This window comes from Pleurodeles waltl, chromosome 12, assembly GCF_031143425.1.
Source record: "Pleurodeles waltl isolate 20211129_DDA chromosome 12, aPleWal1.hap1.20221129, whole genome shotgun sequence".
Classification (NCBI taxonomy): Eukaryota; Metazoa; Chordata; class Amphibia; order Caudata; family Salamandridae; genus Pleurodeles; species Pleurodeles waltl.
In genome coordinates, this window is record NC_090451.1 from 240,580,567 (window position 1) to 240,600,253 (window position 19,687).

At 43.5% G+C, this 19,687-nt stretch overlaps 1 protein-coding gene across 1 annotated transcript; it reads right to left on the reverse strand.

The window, feature by feature from the left end:
* Positions 1–1,652: 1,652 nt before the first annotated feature.
* On the reverse strand, positions 1,653–12,246 carry LOC138267113 (cytochrome P450 2D6-like). The gene is made up of 5 exons (XM_069215963.1): positions 12,196–12,246; positions 7,608–7,749; positions 6,467–6,654; positions 5,693–5,834; positions 1,653–1,861 (listed from the first exon to the last, which is right to left on the reverse strand). Exons 1-5 carry the CDS (start codon positions 12,244–12,246, stop codon positions 1,653–1,655), a joined length of 732 nt encoding a protein of 243 aa, XP_069072064.1.
* Between the last annotated feature and the right edge of the window lie 7,441 nt (positions 12,247–19,687).

Here is a 19,687-nt window from a genome sequence, read left to right on the forward strand (position 1 = left end):
CTTGTGGCATTTACAGAAAAAAATCAACTATCATTGTTCTTTCCAAAAATGCCATTCTCTGCAGCGCCCAAAATTAATTTTTCTTGGTGTGATCTCCGTCCTTTTAAGTGTTTCTCCCTGCGACAAGTATTTGGAATTGTATTTACTAAACTGCATTAGATGGCTCCTGTGTCATCACGCAATGCATTGTAGATCCATCTTCTAGTTCCTCCAATAATTGCTACTACCTAATCATTGCCCAATGAAGTACTTGGTCATATACACAGGTTGGTCTTCCATTTGTGTGCACTTGCCACAGTCTTCTCTGCTGACCCATTTAGATGTTTTTCCACCATACTTAGAGACACTCTTCACCAAATTGTAGGGATGAGGTAAGGCGGTGAGTAGACAAGGAACACACAGTGATGCTACCCAAGCTTTATTAATGCCAAACAAGGAATATTATTAGCTAGTGGCGGTGAGAAGGCAACTGACCAAATGCTTTTAGGCAACCATAGTTGCACCCTCAACATCCTGAAATATAAAGATCCCATTCTAATCTAGGCAGTGCTGGAACAATCCAACAGAGGATATCACTATAGAAATCAAGGCCCATAAAGATGCATAGAAACCTGTACGGAACACCTAGAAACTTAAAAAACAAAAGGTGATCAGAAAATTCTGAGACAGAAACAAAACTCCTCTCACAACTGAGGGGCCCAGCTCATAGGTAATATGTTATAGGTGGAAACAGGGTCTCTAGGCTTAACTTACAAAAGTATTTTGTAGTCAAGAAGTCTGAGATCTGCAAAAACACAGTATTTGTGAATACAAAACACCTTAATATAATGCACTAAAGCCTGTTTGCAAATCGAATTATGACTCACAAAAGTGTTTTTATGACCCTTTCCAATTGCAAATGGGAGAGGGCATTTAAGCATTTAAGAGACGTTGCCCTTCTCTTTATGAGTCAACTGTGGTCACAAACCATTCTGTTACCTGCCTCTGAGTTGGGGTGATAACTGGTTAGCAAAGGGAAAGCCATCCCCTTGGGATCCCTGCACCTCTAGAAACCATGACTAGAACCGCTTGAAATACAGAACTGCTGCTGCTTGCAGACCTTCATTCCAGCATTCACAAGCATTCATCCGGTGCCACAAGTGCCTGCTGTCTCCAACTTATTAAGTAGGAGGCTTTTCGACCTCTGGGATTCCATATTTTGAGATGATGCTGATCAGGACATGATATGCATTGCAAATGAAGGCCATATTGCAGTTCAGTCAGAGCGCAGAAACGCCAACTCCATTGCGCCCTGACCAGTAATGCACAAGTCCCTCAGTTCTGTGTCATTAATGTATTCCTAAGATCACATCATATACTTGGGCTTAATGATTTCTAGTTTCTTTTATTGTTACAATTTGAATATTTCTTTCAAGCCTTTTAGTCTATTGCCTTTTTTGTATTACATCCAGCTGGGTTATACATTGTGCCTTGCAGATACGGCCTTCTTGGCCCTAGATGTGTCTCAGCTACTGATAGGTCTAGAGTTATGTTGGAAATTATTCCTGCAAAGGACACTTGAGGCAAAGGAGAAGCAATTGACGCTAGAAATATATTTACAGTTACGTTCTTGTATAACTGGGATGGCCAGATTGAGGTATCACGCTAAGGGATTACTTCTCTGCATTTTGCATAAATGACTGTGGCCGTGTCCGACAGCTCAGCTTGTAGGGATGGGGGGCACACACAAGGCCGCTTGTGTAAGAGAAATCAGGACGGTGCTCTTTGTCATCAAGAAAGATGTCCAGATTCTGGAGTAGGCTGGTGAAGAACATGAAGAGTTCCATCCGGACGAGCTCCTCCCCTGGGCACACCCGCTGACCTACAACAAGAAACTGGGCATGAGAAGAATTCCAGATACAAAATCTCATCACACAACAGAACCCAAGAAACAAGGACACCAGGAGCAGGGCATGAGTAGGGAAAACAGAACAAGATGTCTATAAGGAATAACACTGAGCAAAAAGAAACAAGAAATAGCATATTATTTGTTTCTTTGTGTTTCTTTTTACAGAGCTAGGTGGCTGTGGTCTGCACTTGAATTCTAAGCACATGCATCACTGGCAGAGACAAAATTTTGAATTTGTGAGGAAGAGAGTAATTGCATAGCAGGCAGCCATGTACTGACGTGTAGGCAAATTTGCTGGACCCCTCTCCAGATAACACAGGTCCCAATGAGCGGTGATGCAGGAACTTGCCAAACATCTCGCAGAAGATTATAGGAGAAGGGGGAAGAAACAGTGCCGAGGGCAAGGACATCTCGGACACTGCGAGCACAGCTTCTTGAGGCATTAATACCAGTGACATACTCAGGTGATACACCTGGTTCCTGAATCTCTGGGTTCAAACCTGAAATCCAGCACCATCTCCTCAACATCTCATATGACAGCGAGCATCCCTTTGGTCCCAACGTTGATGAGAAGCTTGGAAAGATAAATAAGGACAGACACATTTCAAAATCGATGGATGTCCCAAAAAATCCTCCGCTTAAGGGCTCCCTTTGGAAGCAACAGCTCAGGGGCAGAGCTAAATCCACCTGACCTAACAAGCAGTAATCCTATCAAAGACAGCAAGAGGCTTTCTACCTGCAGGCTGGTATGGGCTACACCAGGGTTGTCTATAGGATCAACATCAAAGGTGAGGGCAGAGGTGGCTCCAGTAAATATCTTCCACTGCAGTGAGTTGCCTTATTTCCTCTTCCTGATCACACATCATGTGTTGGAGGCATAAAAGTTTTCCTCCCAAGTTGGGAGGAGATCAGATCACATAGAGGGTTCCAGCTACAGCCTAGTAGCTGTCACTACCCCTCCCAAAATAATAGCCCCACACGTCTTCAGCATGTCCTCCCAGAGGAAGAGCTACGAGCGCTGCAGAGACCGTGCCCCCACCTATACTTCCTTATTCCCAAAAAGGAGTGCTCCTTTGGGCTTATTCTAGACCTCAGGCCTCTAAACAAACACATCCTTTGGCAACACTTGCGTATGACAACTCCCTAGGATGTCTCTCCATTGATCCAACTGGATAACTATATGACAGTGCTTGACCACAAAGATGCCTACTTTCACATAGCCATTCACACTGTCATCGGTGATATCTTCACTTTCAGTTAAGTAGACATCATTTCCAATTCAAAGTGCTCCATTTTGGGGTCACTGCAGTGCTATGGGTATTTCAAAGTGCCTGGCAGTGGTGGCTGCACATCTACAAAATGGGGCCACTCACATCCTCCCATATCTAAATGACTGGCTGATCAAGAGCGGCAGCACTGCCAAGGCTGCCCTCCGGCAGCAATTTCCCTGCTTGCAGTTTATCATAAATGCCACCAAGTTCCACCTACAACCTCAACAGATTCAACACTTCTAGGGATCTGTTAACCACAGTTACAGGGGAAAGTCCACCCCAACCAACAAAGATTCTTGGCATTTCAGAAGCTGCTGACTCTTCTGCAGCTCAATCATCAATGCGCAGTCTGAACTATGATGTACCTCCGAGGGATGATGGCCTTATGTATTGTTATTGTACCCCATATTCAAGGCTCTCTCAGTGCCTCCTACAAGACTGCTTTGCGGCTCAGTGGTCACAAGCAGAGGGTCACTGGGGAAATCTGGTGCTAATAAAGGCCAACACTCACAATGTGCTGCAATGGGGAACAATAACAAATTGTTGCTGGGCAGACCTTGGCTCATACATCATTTCACCTGTGACCATCACCACAGACACATCTCTCAAAACCTTGGGAACACATCTTGAGGACATGACTACAGGGAATGTGGCTTCCTCGACAATACAGCTACCACATCAATTAGCTATAAGTGCTAACCATACAAATAGCCCTCAATGACTTCTTCTATGTCATTAGATGGAAGGTAGTCCTCATCAAGGCGAACAACATGACAGACATGTTCTACCAACAGAAGAAGGGTGGCACACACCCTTCCCCGTTCTCATCACTAGCACAGAGGATGTGGCTTTGTGCGATCTGCCAAGACATATTCCTAGAAGAGGACAACAACTTTTGCAGACCCGCTCAGCAGGATGTATCAACATGTCCACTAGAGAGAACTCTGCCCTCAAGTTCTGCAAAGGTATACTTCCAGTGGTGGGGAAACCCGTAAACAGACACCCCCAAAAACACAAAATGATCAAACTTTGCCTCTGGGTGCTCACACCAAGAGTCCATGTGCAATGTACAATGAATAAATTGGTCAGAGATCTTTGCCTGCAGTTTTCAGCCTCTCCCACTCCTCTCATATGTGGTCAAAAAATGCTACAAACATCTCTGACACTCATCCTAGTGGCCTCAGGAGGGCCTGACAATCCTGGTACTCCATGTTTCTGGAGATGTTCATCATCCCCCACAAGCACATTTATTCTCAGAACGGATCTTCTCACACAGATTCAAGGCCACACGAGATACCCAGACCCAAGGCAGTTCAACCTATCACTCTGGCACACAATGTCTTAGAATATGGCTATATGTGGACTTCAAAACCTTGTTCAGTTGTGAAGCAAAGGTGGCATCTTTCATCTGCCTGGGTGCCTAAATCAGGCAATATTTTGTGGAGCAAAATGTACTATATTCTTTGTCACTGAAGATATTTCTGAGATCTTAAAAACCTTACAGACAAATGTGGGCAGCAGGCTACAGGATGCAGATCCCCAGAGAAAGAGATGCAGACAGGTAAAAATAATTCAGAACTTCAGACATTACACAAGGGAAAGCAAATACAGAGGCAGTGGATGAGCATAACAATAAATTCAATCACAGAAATAAAAAGGGCACAGGTGAAACGTAGAAAATCTCAGCTGCTTTAACAAAGAGAAACGCCAAAAATCCTAAGATGATCTGCTGCAAGTGTGTAGCACTTGAAGCAGGTAAAGTTATCAATGTGGACGTATGAGGATCTTGTTACCTCGTAAGGCACCTCTAAATTTGTACAGAATGCCCCACATCTTATAGGTAGACTGTCCATGCTCCCATTCAACATCAACCAGTTAGGTTCCCTAGTCACCTAAAGCACATAGGGGGTCATTCTGACCCCGGCGGGCGGCGTTTGCCGCCTGCCTGGCTGGAACCGCCATTTGGCCGCCCCGCGGTCAAAAGACCGCTGGGGCCATTCCGACTTTCCCGCTGGGCCGGCCCAGCGGGAAAGGGGCCTGCAACACTGAAGCCGGCTCCGAATGGAGCCGGCGGTGTTCCAGGTGTGCGACGGGTGCAGTTGCACCCGTCGCGAAAAGCAGGCTGGGGCCCTGTTAGGGGGCCCCTGCACTGCCCATGCCAGTGGCATGGGCAGTGCAGGGGCCCCAGGACACCCATTCCCGCCAGCCTGTTCCTGGCGATGAAAACCGCCAGAAACAGGCTGGCGGGAAGGGGGTCAGAATCCCCATGGTGGCGCTGCTTGCAGCGCCGCCATGGAGGATTCGCCCAGCCGGGGGAAATCTGGCGGGAAACCGCCGGACCCGGTTTTCCGACTGCGGCTTTACCGCCGCGGTCGGAATGGGCTTTGAAGCACCGCCAGCCTGTTGGCGGTGCTTCAGTCATTCTGCGCCCTGGCGGTCAGAGACCGCCAGGGTCAGAGTGACCCCCATAATGTCTGAGGCTGGAAGCCTACAAAATAAAATTCCCACCCAAAAACTTCCAGAGTTGACTCACCTGCAGAAAAAGGGATCATAGATTCTGGATTCTCAGATTGTCCTTGCTCGTTTAGGAAGTTCTGGGGGTTGAAGTGATTGGGGTCTTTCCACACCAAAGGGTCGAAGAAAAGGGAGGTCATGTTAGAGATCACAGAGGTGCCCTGAACGAAGATGAAATGAAAGGCATTAAACAAAATCTCAGGTGTAGAGGATGCAACCTTAAGAAAACTGTGGAACAAACCTGGGATGACATACAAAAAGAACCAGGGGATTGGAGAGAATCAGTGCAACTGAAGAACATCCAAGAGACAGCATGCACACTTGTGGGATTAAATCATTACCTGTGGAGCATTATGTGAAATACCTCATCTTTACAGCATCACCCAATTTTTTATTTTACATTATGACTCTAGTGACAATGTCACTTTCAACCTATTACACTTTCTCTATCACTTTGACTCAGATGATAAAACAATTGCAAGGAAGCATTGTTGGCCTAAGCTATAACTAATGTGCCAATACTCACTTCATAGTTTAAGGCACGTCTACAGGTATGTTTACAGAGCACAAGTGGGAAAACAGGTGTTGTTGATTTGGTTACAATGGCATGCAGGGACCCAGAGGTTTGCTTAAATGTAAATGATCTAGCTTGTAAATCTTCATGTAGTGGCACGTATTTGGGAATTCAGTGTATCTTTCTTAGGGTACCAAATCTAATTCACTTCCTTTTTAGCTTTACCTACTTAGTTCTCTTGAACTGGAGATTGGCTTCAGTCATTTTCTGGGTACTCACTTTGGTCAGGTGGTACCCTCGGAGAGTGGTGTCCTTGGTGACTTCTCTGAAAACTCCAGCAGGGCTGATGTTCCCAAAGCGCAGAATTTCATTGATAGTAGCCTCCACGTAGGGCATCTGGAGCCGATCATCCCAGGCAGGCAGGCGGTCCCAGCCCACCACTTGCTCAATCTCCTGCTGGCACCGGACTAGCATCAGAGATGTGAGGTAGAGAAGAGAAGGCAAGCTCAGTGATAGTGGTGTTATCATCAACACCCCTTGATTGCCTCCCACGTCTGTGAATATGGTGGGATATGGTGAGGAGTCCTACGACCAAACAAACTGAGACATGCTACCAATATTCCAAACTGTAACTTCGGCACTGCATTGCTAATTCAGAATAAACACAGCTCTGACAATGAATCCGACTCCTCCCACGCAAATCACCTGCCTTTCCAAAACTATGGGACAACAAAGATCCTCCAATGTGTATCTCAACCTCATGCCTCAGATCCTACTTAACTACCCTCAGCACTATATTTAGTACATTGGACCAACATAATTCTCCAAGTTATGGTCAGTTTGTTACAGGATGAAGGATACCATGGATGCACTCAATCCAAAGAAAGGGCTCAAAAGGATCTTCCTTCCTGTCATAACCTTGCGGCTTAGCATTACTTTTCAGACCAGTGAACTCTCATTTCATGTCAGGTAAGAAGAGGAATGGTAATATACAACAGCATGTCATGTCATTTGCTTGGAGCACTACACACCCCTAGAATCTCCCAATGCAGTCATCATTATGCAAGAACAAATCTGTCTCCTTTTCATTTTCCTCTTCTGGTCCTTGGCTGTCCATTTCCCGACTGCTACTACCTTTTGAATTTATCCTGTACTTAGAGTTTTAAAACCCTGGCTTGTGCAGATTTCTGTTAAAGTCAGAAACCAGCCTTGCTTTTTTCCCCATTATCCCTGTTAAGCTTCTTCTAAATTCTCTGCTGCTATTCACTGTAGAAGTCAGATTATCATCAGAAGGCAGTCACCCTTAACGTTGCATAAAATATATTGTGCCAACTTCACACACAGACTGTTATTGTGTATCTAGTACTTTAGGTATCAATTTGTATATATTAGCCTTAGGTCATCATTTTGCATATCTTACCTTGGATGTCTGGGTAGGTGATCATGTACAGAAACCCCCATCTGAGAGTGGTGGAAGTTGTGTCTGTCCCAGCTACAAAGAGGTCAGCAATGCAAGCTTGTAGATTTTCAGACGAGAATGTGGAGTCTGGATTTGAGTTTTGCTACAGTCAAACATACAGGAAAAGGGAAGTACAAACAAGTATGTTCAAATGTGACACCGACTCTAGACAGCATTTTCTATAATTTGTACACAGGGCCACGTAACTTTCAAACACCAGTGATGTATATAGGAATGTACAATTTTTTTATCTTTTTAAATATACTTACATTAGGGTGGGGGAAACACTGCCTGGGGGAGCGCTGTTTTTATTTCTTTTAACTGGGGCTTTTTTTACCTTTCTTTGTCGTCTCTTCAGCCAGGCATCATTCTAGAGCCTTTATAAACAAAAGTGGGGACTGGGAGATTACTGGTCCAGTGCACAGTCTCCCGACCTGAACCTATAATATCAAAATAAGTGCACTGTTCCACGACAGAGAGAAAACAAGAAAGAGATCAGAGGTGGCGAATCTATACTGAGTATACTTAGGAGAGCCCTCAAGCACCCTTTTGGGTGACAGGTATCATCATCGGGCTTACTCCTCGCCAGACTGGTGCTGCAATGCCTGGCGGGCCGCCCAGCATTCTGGGTGGCACTCAACCATAATAAAATTGCTAACAACGGTGGTCTGGGAAAAGAATTGAATCAAAGATGGAGAGTGTAGAACAGAAGACAAGACTCTAAAATTAGCTCTGAACCTAAGCCACTGTTTTAATGCGATAGAAATTGGGTTCAGGCCAATATTAAAAACAAAAATATCAGAGTGTTACTAGGAATAATGTACCGTTACACTCTATAATCAGGGAAGGTAGTTCACCTAATCCTGCATGGTCAACATGTTTCGCGTCTATGTTTGGTCACAAAGTGATCCAGTGACGCTTCTTCAGGACCCACAAAAAAAGCCTGTGATTATAAAACTACTTCTCCTATATATCAGTAATATTATCAAGTGCACGTACAGTCACTTACAGAGTGGAAGACAGAATATGCCTAAGTCAATCGGTCAGTATAGTCGCCCATCCCATATTAGAGATTGGGCTCCCTAGGTCTGCGCTAGCATCAACCAAGGAAAACGAATGTATCACGTCCTTGGTGTGTCCGGGAACCTGCCCTCTGCTGCGCGCCTGTATCAGTATTATGATATCATTCTAGAGCCAGCATCGGAAGTGAGGGTCAGTTAGAGCCCTCCTTCCGGCCATCAGAGACTCTGTACCGCGAGTAAGTGGTCCAGCTGTCGGGCTCTTGGCCCGGCGCCATAAATGAATCCAGCTGAGCGGCCGCGCATTGAAGGAGAGCGCGTCACTCGGCAGCTTTGCGCGGCATGAGGGAAGTTTATTTTCAACTTTTTAAATATACTTACATTAGGGTGGGGGAAACACTGCCTGGGGGAGCGCTGTTTTTATTTCTTTTAACTGGGGCTTTTTTACCTTTCTTTGTCGTCTCTTCAGCCAGGCATCATTCTAGAGCCTGCACCGGACGTGAGGGTCAGTTAGAGCCCTCCTTCCAGCCATCAGAAACTCTGTACTGCGAGTTAGCGGTCCAGCTGACATCGGGCTCTTGGCCCGGCGCTATAAATTAATCCAGCTGAGCGGCCGCTCACCGGGCACGCCAAAGGCGCGCCTAAGGCAAGCCCGCCTGCGCCCGAACGGGCCCAGGGGCCAGAGATTCTGCCCATTTTTTAAAATGTGCGGCCCCTCAGGGGTATAGCAGCAAAATCAAGATTAAGAATATGCCCTGTAAGCAGAAGGCGCCATCCGATTACAGGGCGCTTGGACCTGTGAGGAATGTAATTGGACACTACAAGCTCCATTAACCTTGAAGAAGGCCAGAGCTCAGCATAGGAGGCCTCTGATGTCTGGAATGGCAGCTCAGGAAAACACGGTAGCTCACGGTCCACCGTTCCAGTACGCCTTGTTAAATTTCTGCTCACTCCCCAACCACAAACTGGAAATCTGAGAAATGATTGATACTTGGCATATTGATTGTTTTTAACAGAAACCTGGGGTAAAACAGAACCAGACCCGGATTTTGTAGCAGCATCTCCCCCAGAGTATACCTACTACAGATTATATAGACCCCACAATAGGGGTGGGGGCTTGGCTATTATCTGCAGGGCTACTCTTGTGTGCGCTTGGTCTGGCCCCGCCGCTGAAACATGCGAGACAATGGCTTTTAAGATCTCTCAGAACAGTGGAGTACTGTAGGAGGGCCTACTGATTTATCGACTGCTGGGCCCTCCTACAAACCTTGTCCAATCTTGGATTAAGCTGATAGAACCTATGGTTTTGTCCCCAAAGGCAATTATAATAGGCGATTTTAATATTCATTTTGACGAGATCTGCACTCCAGTGGTTAGGGAGTTCTTAGATCTTATGGAGGCCTTGGATTGGTCCCTCAGAGTCTCGGCAGCTACCCATAGTGCATGACATATATTAGATGGGGTCTTTGTTCGTACTTCTCTACAGCTGGTGTTAACCAATACCCAGTTAAGTTGGACGGATCATCATCTGCTAAACTTTAAATTTGACATAACGCACTTTCCTGCTCTGTATGAGGTGAAGAGAAAAGTATTTAGGCCATGGAAGCAGATTAAAGTGGAAGAGTTAGTTCCCGGCCTTAGAAGAGGCCTGGGACAGAGCCAAGAATCTAGCTCGGCCCCTGCTTGACAGTTTTCAGCAAGGGGTTGAAATGTCCATGACTCAACTGGCTCCCCGAAAGATCTGGGGGCCTTGCAGCCGGAAGAAGCTTGGTCAACCTTGGTTTACGAGCAAACTTAAATCTTTCCAGAAAAAGTACCGACAACAGGAGCACCAGTGGAAATAAAACCAGTCCCAGAGGAAAGAGCTGCATTAAAGTCCACCCTCAAGGCTTACAAAGCGGCGCGTTTTAAGGCCAAATCTAATTTCTATATTGCCAAAGTGAAGGAGGCATTAAATGCCCCTAGAGAACTATTTAAGGAGATAAAGGCATTATCCACTCCCCTTAGGCCATTCGATCTGGAAAATTCTCAGGAGTTCTGTGATAAGGTTGCTAGGCACTTTGAGAACAAAATTCTCCAAATACACACAAATTTTGCTCCTCATGAGATCTCTACGGAACTCCCCTATAGGGTACCTACCGACTCCAAAGCTAGCTGTAAAGTTCTATCTGATTTCCATATCCCATCTCATGACAGTATTAGAAAGAGGATCCTAGAAATTAAGTCTGGTTCCCCTTTGGATCCGTGCCCCCATTCTATTTTTCAACTGGCCCCGACCTGATGGCTCGGGCGTTAGCTCCTATCTTTCAAGAGGTTCTGATATCTGGCGTGTATCCCTCCCTATGGAAAGAAACCATAGTGGTTCCCCTTAAGAAGAAGCCAGATGGCGACAGCCAGGACCTAAACAATTTATGGCCAATAGCACTTCTTCCCTATCTGGCAAAGATTTTAGAGAAAATCTTGAATTTGGAACTGGCTGAATTCTTAGTGGAAGTGGGAGCCCTTGACGCCTCTCAACATGGTTTCAGAAAGGTGCATAGTACGGAGACGGCCTTGATTTCAAGGAGGTCAAGGGGTCATCCTAGTACTATTAGATTTATTGTCGGCGTTTGATACCATCTCCCCCCACCTATTGACGTCCTGCCTTTGTCAAGTAGGGATTAGAGAGCGAGCCCTTAAGCTTCTGGAATCTTTTCTTACTAACAGATGGACCACTGCAAGTTGTGGTGACTTTAGATCCACGCCTTATCTATTCTTTTTGATGGTCGCTTATCCTTTAAAAATCAGGTAAACCACACCTTAAAGACATGCCTCTGGTTCATTAAAATGCTCAGGAAATCTTTTCCTTATCTCCAGCATGAATGGAGTCTCTGCCATTTTAGCATTGGTGATGTTTAAGGTAGATTATTTTAATGCCTTATTCCTTAATCTGGACAAGGCCTTGATCAACAAATTGCAATTGGTCCAGAACGCAGCCGCTAGAGCGGTTCTCAACCTCTCACGGCAGGTATCAGTCAGAGAGAGCCTCAAACAATTACTCTGGCTTCCGGTGGCTCAGCGCATCATCTTTAAATCGCTCTGTCTAGGTATAAAGCTACTCATGGGATCGGTCCTCGCTACCTCACCACCACGCTCTGTTGGCATGCTCCTAAGAGAAACCTGAGGTCCTCCAAAGCCTATCAAATTCAGGTTCCCCGTACTTATAAAGCTAAATGGGGGGATAAAGCTTTCACCGTGGCTGCTGCCAAAGGTTGGAACTCGCTTCCCTTGAATATCAGGCAAGAACCCTCTTACCTAAGGTTCAGGAAACTAGGTAAAACTTGGCTCTTCCCCAGATAGCATCCATTTCGTACCCCGGTTTGTACTTTTAAGTAATTTTTTCTCTTACTATTATCTGTTTTTTGGGTGGGTTCCTTGGATTCTTGCTATTTCCCTCTTTTCTCACCTTCTACATTAGCGCTTCGATGCTCTTCGTGAGTCGGAATGCGCTTTACAAATATGACATACACACATACATACATACCATTTACCTGCATCCATTTATTCACATTCTTAAAAAACACATCCAAACCGATTACCATCCTAAACAGCTCTACCCCATGACACCTTCACCATCACAGCACACATGAAGAGTGGGTCAAAGTGACTGAAAGGCATTCTACTACCAGACTTTCCCTATTTGCAAAGTACTAACACCAGAATACCCCAGTGCATCTGAGTTTTGAACTTTGTTAGCTCACACCGCCTGTAGTGCTTTCCTCTTAGCTAGTTTCTAAGCACTAACATAACACACCAGAAATACACTTCTGAGTTCAAAGAAGACTTTTATTGTTGTTAATTCTTCCCCAACCACAATTTTTATGTATGACGAATTAGTAGCTTTCAAGTCCGCGTTAATCAAACAAAATATATCAGTTTGCAATATACACAGCAGGTTATATTTATAAGATATTGAATGCAAAGCAAAACAAATACTTCACCGTGTGGGAATTATTTACAGCTTCATCTTTCTAAGGTCTGCAAGCTGATGACCCCTGTCAGCCGCGAGAAAGAGATTCATCTACCCACACGGGATTGCTGGCAGCTGGCGCCTAGCTCCAGCACGAGGTCCGGCAGATTCGAATCTGACTCTCTGCAGCCTGTTACATTCGTTACAAAGGTGTGCCCCCTCCTCTCAGACCTGGGAAACTGAGCAAGCCATTTGGAGACTGGCCAGGTCTCCAAGACTACTCCTGTTCCCAAGCTCAAGCGAAGAGAAAAACACCCATGTACTCTCTCTTATCAGGTCTAGTCTACTGTGAGAAAAACATCTTGGTTCTCTGGTGCAAAAACACAGCTTGGAAAAATACAGCTTGGATTCTCAACTGCAATGTCTAACTCCACGTTAAAGGCAATAGGCAGCTAACCTAGATATCAAATGCAATGTCATGTTAAAGGCAATAGGCAGCTAACCTAAATATCAAATGCAATGTCTAGTGTCATGTCAAAGCCAATAGGCATCTAAGCTGAATACAAAATGCAATGTCTTATATCATGTCAAAGCCCATAGGCAGCTGAGCTGAATACAAAATGTAATGTATAATATCATGTCAAAGCCAATAGGCAGCCAAGCTGAATACAAAATGCAATATACAATATCATGTCAAAGCCAATAGGCAGAATATCTAATAGCATGTCAAAGTCAATAGGCAGCTAAATTGAATACATCATGTCAAAGCCAATAGGAATGCAATGTCAAAGCCAATAGGCGGCTAGACTGGATACAGCATGTCAAAGCCAATAGGCAGAATACAGAATGTAATGACTAATGCAATGTCAAAGCCCATAGGCGGCTCAACTGAATACAGAAAGTAATGGCTAATGCCATGTCAAAGCCAATAGGCAGAATACAGAATGTAATGCAATGTCAAAGCCCATAGGCGGCTAAACTGAACAAAACATACCATGTGCTACTGCAACTAATATGCGCAGTGGTGAAACACAAAGTCATTGGTCAAAACAAAACTTATCAAATGGCAGTACATTCCGCCCTTTGACCAATGAATTTTTGTTTCACATATCTCTTGTTTCAAACAAACACAAAAAACAAAAAAAACATCAGCACAAAAAAAAACATTATCAGCAAGTCATATTTGAATGATCAAAGCAATCCCTGTAAAGCAATAGAAGTGAATTAACACATTCATTTCATAACCTTTCACATCAGATACATCTATACAGAAAAGACTGGGCATTTTTTTATACTCTGAGTGAGTCTCTAATTCAACAGTGTTAGCAATTTGATGTGGCATGAGTTCTACTCATGTAAAAGATGCACGGTCCACCTGAAAGGTTTGCTGGAAGATAAGCAAAAGTCAGAGTTCCATACGAGAAGGGAAAAAAAAAAAAATCACAGCTTAGATCCAGTGGAAGAATGCAATCAAACAAGTTGAACTTGAACTGAAGGCGCAGTTTGCGCAAAATGGATCCATGGTGCTGGCACTTTACTCAGCCAGGTTCAGGTTGGGGGTTCGGTCCCTTCCCCGACCCCACACGCACACACCGGAAGGGGGACCACACAGCACACTCAGGGACAGTGGCGAAACGTGGTAGGATCTGCAAAAGAAACAAGTATGACTTTTCTTGCAAATAACATTTTTCATTTAAACTGCACCCTTCCTCTTTCTTTCCCTGTTTTATAATCAGCAGGACGTTTTTGAGGCCCTTTGTTATATTTTCTGCAGGTTCTGGAGGATCACTTGGGGCTTCAGCCCACACATCAGTACTGAGGTTTTTATCTGCTGCGCCACAGCTTCCCTTTTCTTGCACTGTCAGAAGGGCTGGGGCAGACTCATTCTTTACCAAACCTCCATTCACTGCACTTTTGTCAATTTGGGCCATTCTGTCTCCAATTTGTATGAATGAATCAGATTCTTTTCTAGGTATCAGCATAATTTCGATTTTTCCTTGGTAATTTGCAGCAATCACTCTCCCTAAAACCTGATCAATTTGCCATTTCTGTTCTGGTAACTTTCCTCTCCCCAACTGCTCTGTGACTGCTTGCATGACAGATTGCTTTTGTGCGTGCTGCACAGTTTTTATCCAATCTAGGGGAATGTGCATCTCTCTCATCTCTGCCCACCTGTAAGTGGCTTTTTCTCTCAGCTGTTCACATTTCTGGGGCACCCACTTAGCCATCCCCACTAAGGCAGAATTCTGGGTGAACACTTCTCTCTCTGAATTTTTCTCATTAACATCTGCAAGGTAATTGAACCAGTTAGGTGCTAAAACATTAGCAATGAACCAAAAATCAGCGTAAAAATGACACATCTCACGTAGCTCTTGCTTTAAAATCTGACACACATTATACAACGCTGTTCCTTCTACTGTGCCAGAAAACAACATTTCAGTCAATGAATCATTAGTAAAACAAACATGCTTTTTATCTTCAGTGGACACGAATTCAAATAGTGCACACAACTTCATTGATAACTCTTTTACCTGTGGTACTCTAGCCCTGTCTTGCAAGTACCAGATCCATTGTATGATTCTAGCTAGGGGCACTATTTTCTTTCCTTGTTCTTGAGTTACATGTACATAAGTATTTCCTTCTTGCACTGCGCAGAAACCTAAAGTCTGCATTATTTCATTTGCCAAATCACAAGCGCGCAGCTGCATATAATTTTTCACAGTGACCATATACAAAAGTGTTAGGATTTCACTCAAATGTGGGCTATTCTTTTTCCAAAAATCAAACAAGCTAATGAAACTCGGGGTGTCTTGCTCTAAAATCCTTTGTGCATTTTGCAACGGTAACTCGTAAATCACATTCTGGTCTCTCTCGTCCGTGTTATCAGTTAAGGAATGCATTTTGTCTGCCAAAAACCCTGGCTCACACGAAAACTCAGTGCAGCTCGGAGCTGTCGGTATGGGACAAGAAAGATTCTTCAAAAACAGCCTTTTTATAACTTTCAGTCGGGCTAATTTGCTCACGTAAATTCCTATTTTCATGTTCCAACTTCCTACATTTCTCCTGCATTTCTCTGTAAGCAGATAAAGGTATCCAGACCTTTCTGTCATCATTACTTCCAAAAGACACTTTTTCTACATATGTACAACAGAAATTATTTCTCAAAGCATTATCAGGCATTTTAGCTACACATGCATTTTCTTCTGTAATTCCCCAAACAGAAAACAATTCACAGTTTTTCTTAGCACCATCAGGCAGTTTATCAACACATGCATTCTCAGACATGGTCTGCCGTGCTACTGTGATTCTCCAAACAAAAAACAACTCACAGTTTTTCTTAGCACCATCAGGCAGTTTATCAACACATGCATTCCCAGACATGGTCTGCCGTGCTACTGTGATTCTCCCAAAAAAAACAATTTCTGTAATTCTCCAAACAACAAAAAAAACAATTACACTTTTAAAGTGTGCACTTAGAAATCTACTAACTCGTCAAACCCCTTCTTAATCACCTCTTAATGACCGACCCCACTCCTGGTACCAATTGTAGTGCTTTCCTCTTAGCTAGTTTCTAAGCACTAACATAACACACCAGAAATACACTTTTGAGTTCAAAGAAGACTTTTATTGTTGTTAATTCTTCCCCAACCACAATTTTTATGTATGACGAATTAGTAGCTTTCAAGTCAGCGTTAATCAAACAAAATATATCAGTTTGCAATATACACAGCAGGTTATATTTATAAGATATTGAATGCAAAGCAAAACAAATACTTCACCGTGTGGGAATTATTTACAGCTTCATCTTTCTAAGGTCTGCAAGCTGATGACCCCTGTCAGCCGCGAGAAAGAGATTCATCTACCCACACGGGATTGCTGGCAGCTGGCGCCTAGCTCCAGCACGAGGTCCGGCAGATTCGAATCTGACTCTCTGCAGCCTGTTACATTCGTTACAAAGGTGTGCCCCCTCCTCTCAGACCTGGGAAACTGAGCAAGCCTTTTGGAGACTGGCCAGGTCTCCAAGACTACTCCTGTTCCCAAGCTCAAGCGAAGAGAAAAACACCCATGTACTCTCTCTTATCAGGTCTAGTCTACTGTGAGAAAAACATCTTGGTTCTCTGGTGCAAAAACACAGCTTGGAAAAATACAGCTTGGATTCTCAACTGCAATGTCTAACTCCACGTTAAAGGCAATAGGCAGCTAACCTAGATATCAAATGCAATGTCATGTTAAAGGCAATAGGCAGCTAACCTAAATATCAAATGCAATGTCTAGTGTCATGTCAAAGCCAAATAGGCATCTAAGCTGAATACAAAATGCAATGTCTTATATCATGTCAAAGCCCATAGGCAGCTGAGCTGAATACAAAATGTAATGTATAATATCATGTCAAAGCCAATAGGCAGCCAAGCTGAATACAAAATGCAATATACAATATCATGTCAAAGCCAATAGGCAGAATATCTAATAGCATGTCAAAGTCAATAGGCAGCTAAATTGAATACATCATGTCAAAGCCAATAGGAATGCAATGTCAAAGCCAATAGGCGGCTAGACTGGATACAGCATGTCAAAGCCAATAGGCAGAATACAGAATGTAATGACTAATGCAATGTCAAAGCCCATAGGCGGCTCAACTGAATACAGAAAGTAATGGCTAATGCCATGTCAAAGCCAATAGGCAGAATACAGAATGTAATGCAATGTCAAAGCCCATAGGCGGCTAAACTGAACAAAACATACCATGTGCTACTGCAACTAATATGCGCAGTGGTGAAACACAAAGTCATTGGTCAAAACAAAACTTATCAAATGGCAGTACACCGCCCCAACTTGCAAGTCCCCCGACCACTGACCAGAATATGAGCTGAGAGACAGTTAGTACCCTTCTCCACATCCCCACCCAGTAAACCCACATACTTGGAGCCATCAGCTGGTACCCCTTCAAGGTCTAAGCAACAATAACTCAGTTTCATCCTCACCAATTGTCTCCCCTAGATCAGCAACTATTAAACCTTCAGAAATTTGGCATGCGGCCTGGAACTGCATCTCATCCTAAAGACTAACAGCATCCAATGACCATCACTGGTTTCACAAAAAATAATGAAAGCCAAGACAAAAACAATCCTCACAAGAATCAGAAGCATCATGAACACTATATTGCTGAGACTAACACACACCCACATAAATTGGTGAAGAACACAAAATGCCTAGGTCTTTCACAGCAACCACTCAAAACTCATTATAGAAAATTGCTGGCATGGTGAAGGGCCACAATAACCATATTCCCCCTCCACCTTAGAAAACACCTGGTACAGCTAACTCATGTCCACTTAACGCTTTCAAAGATTACACTGATAAACGCAAGATTTCCATTCCTCTATTTTAAGAGGTCCAGTCCATAGGTACAGTGAATGGATGCTTAATAGGACTAAAGCTAATCTTCAACTCTGGGAAAGCACATGCATTTAGAGCTTGAATCCATTGTCTTATTGCTTTCCACAATACATATATTGGCACATACAGAGATGTATGATAGGGCTGCACCCCGTCACATTTCTTGGTTTATATCTATGTAGCACATCTGGGAGATTCTTTGGTGATTCTTGATCCTTCATGTCGGTCAGAAACAAGTGTTGTCACTGCCATTCATAGCAAACAATATACTACTAAGGACATACCAACCCGTAGATGCTGTTAGATTATTCATCAAAACCAAGGTGATGAATAACAATACTTCAAAGTAATAGTAATAACTTTTAGCTTAAAGGAGAACCATGTCTGGTCCATAGTTAAATGGTGCATAAGGACATCAGTCCAGCACAAACTCATTAGAGTTTATCTTAAAATCATTCTGCTGGGACGAAGGGGCTTTAAACAGAATAACTGGAAGCTCAGTGCCAACTACTGGAGGAAGAACCAGGTGAGGAAGTACATTTAGCTAAATAATGATGGGGAAATGGATGAGCTCATGTTAGATATGGTGAAATCTGCTGTCTAGAGAAGTACATTTCTCTGGTAGCTGACATAAGAATTAAGCAGAATATACAACATGACTTTGAAAAGACTTGACAATTCTAAAAGGTAAACACAAAAAAATGGTTCTATACAGAATCAGAAAAAGTAGCAGCAATTACGTTTAGGGGCAGTTAAATATTCACATTAACAATGCTATGGCCCACACACTCCTAAAATGCAAACTGTTTTTTCTTTTTAACAAAATGACTAGTCCAGTACATTGGTACCATATAGGCTTTCAGCAAGTGGAGTCCAAACTGCAATTAATTAGCACAATTAAAGGTAGGGGTCAACTGGATACTCCCACTTCACACATTACACCAACTGCTATGACCATTTGTTCACTGTGTATTTGAGAAAATGCACAAATAAAAGTATTAAACAAATTAGCACAATTAATAACAGGAATGAAGTATAATTTAGTACTGAAAAACGGAGACTGGAACAGTTTAGGAGATTCCACCAGCAGCTTTATATATCTGCTCACTCTGTTGGAGTGAAACAATTGGGTTTCCTTGACAGGTTCAGTTTGCCAAGTACTTCTGAGATAGTTGGTGAGGTGAAAAGTTTGAGACCCTTGAAAATCAGAATGCAGTGTGGAAGGTGATTAAAACTCTGAATATGAAATGTGTGGGGGCAGTGATTACTGCAAAGATCAGTTCTAAGGTACAGTGGAATCAAAGTAATGAAAACTTTTTGCCAGTCTCTGTCATATAACAACATGCATAGTTTGTCTCACAATAGGAGCGGCAATGGTTACTATGTTCCAAAAACCAGAAAAAGGACCCTGTGTTATGTTTGTTGTATTGGCTTATAGCTTTCTCCAGTATTGGATCTTTCATAGATTCATATGCTTGAATCTTCCCCGTCGTCGAAGTGGGAGTCCCACTGTATCACCAGAACAGCAGTGCAATATACACTAATATAGTACACTGTAATGGATAGCCACTGCAATAGCCTATGCATATCCTTTTGTAAAAAATAACTTAACCTAGGTCACAACCAATCAGACGACAGCACCCTGTAGAACCTTTGCAAGAGAGACTGAGTTGCTC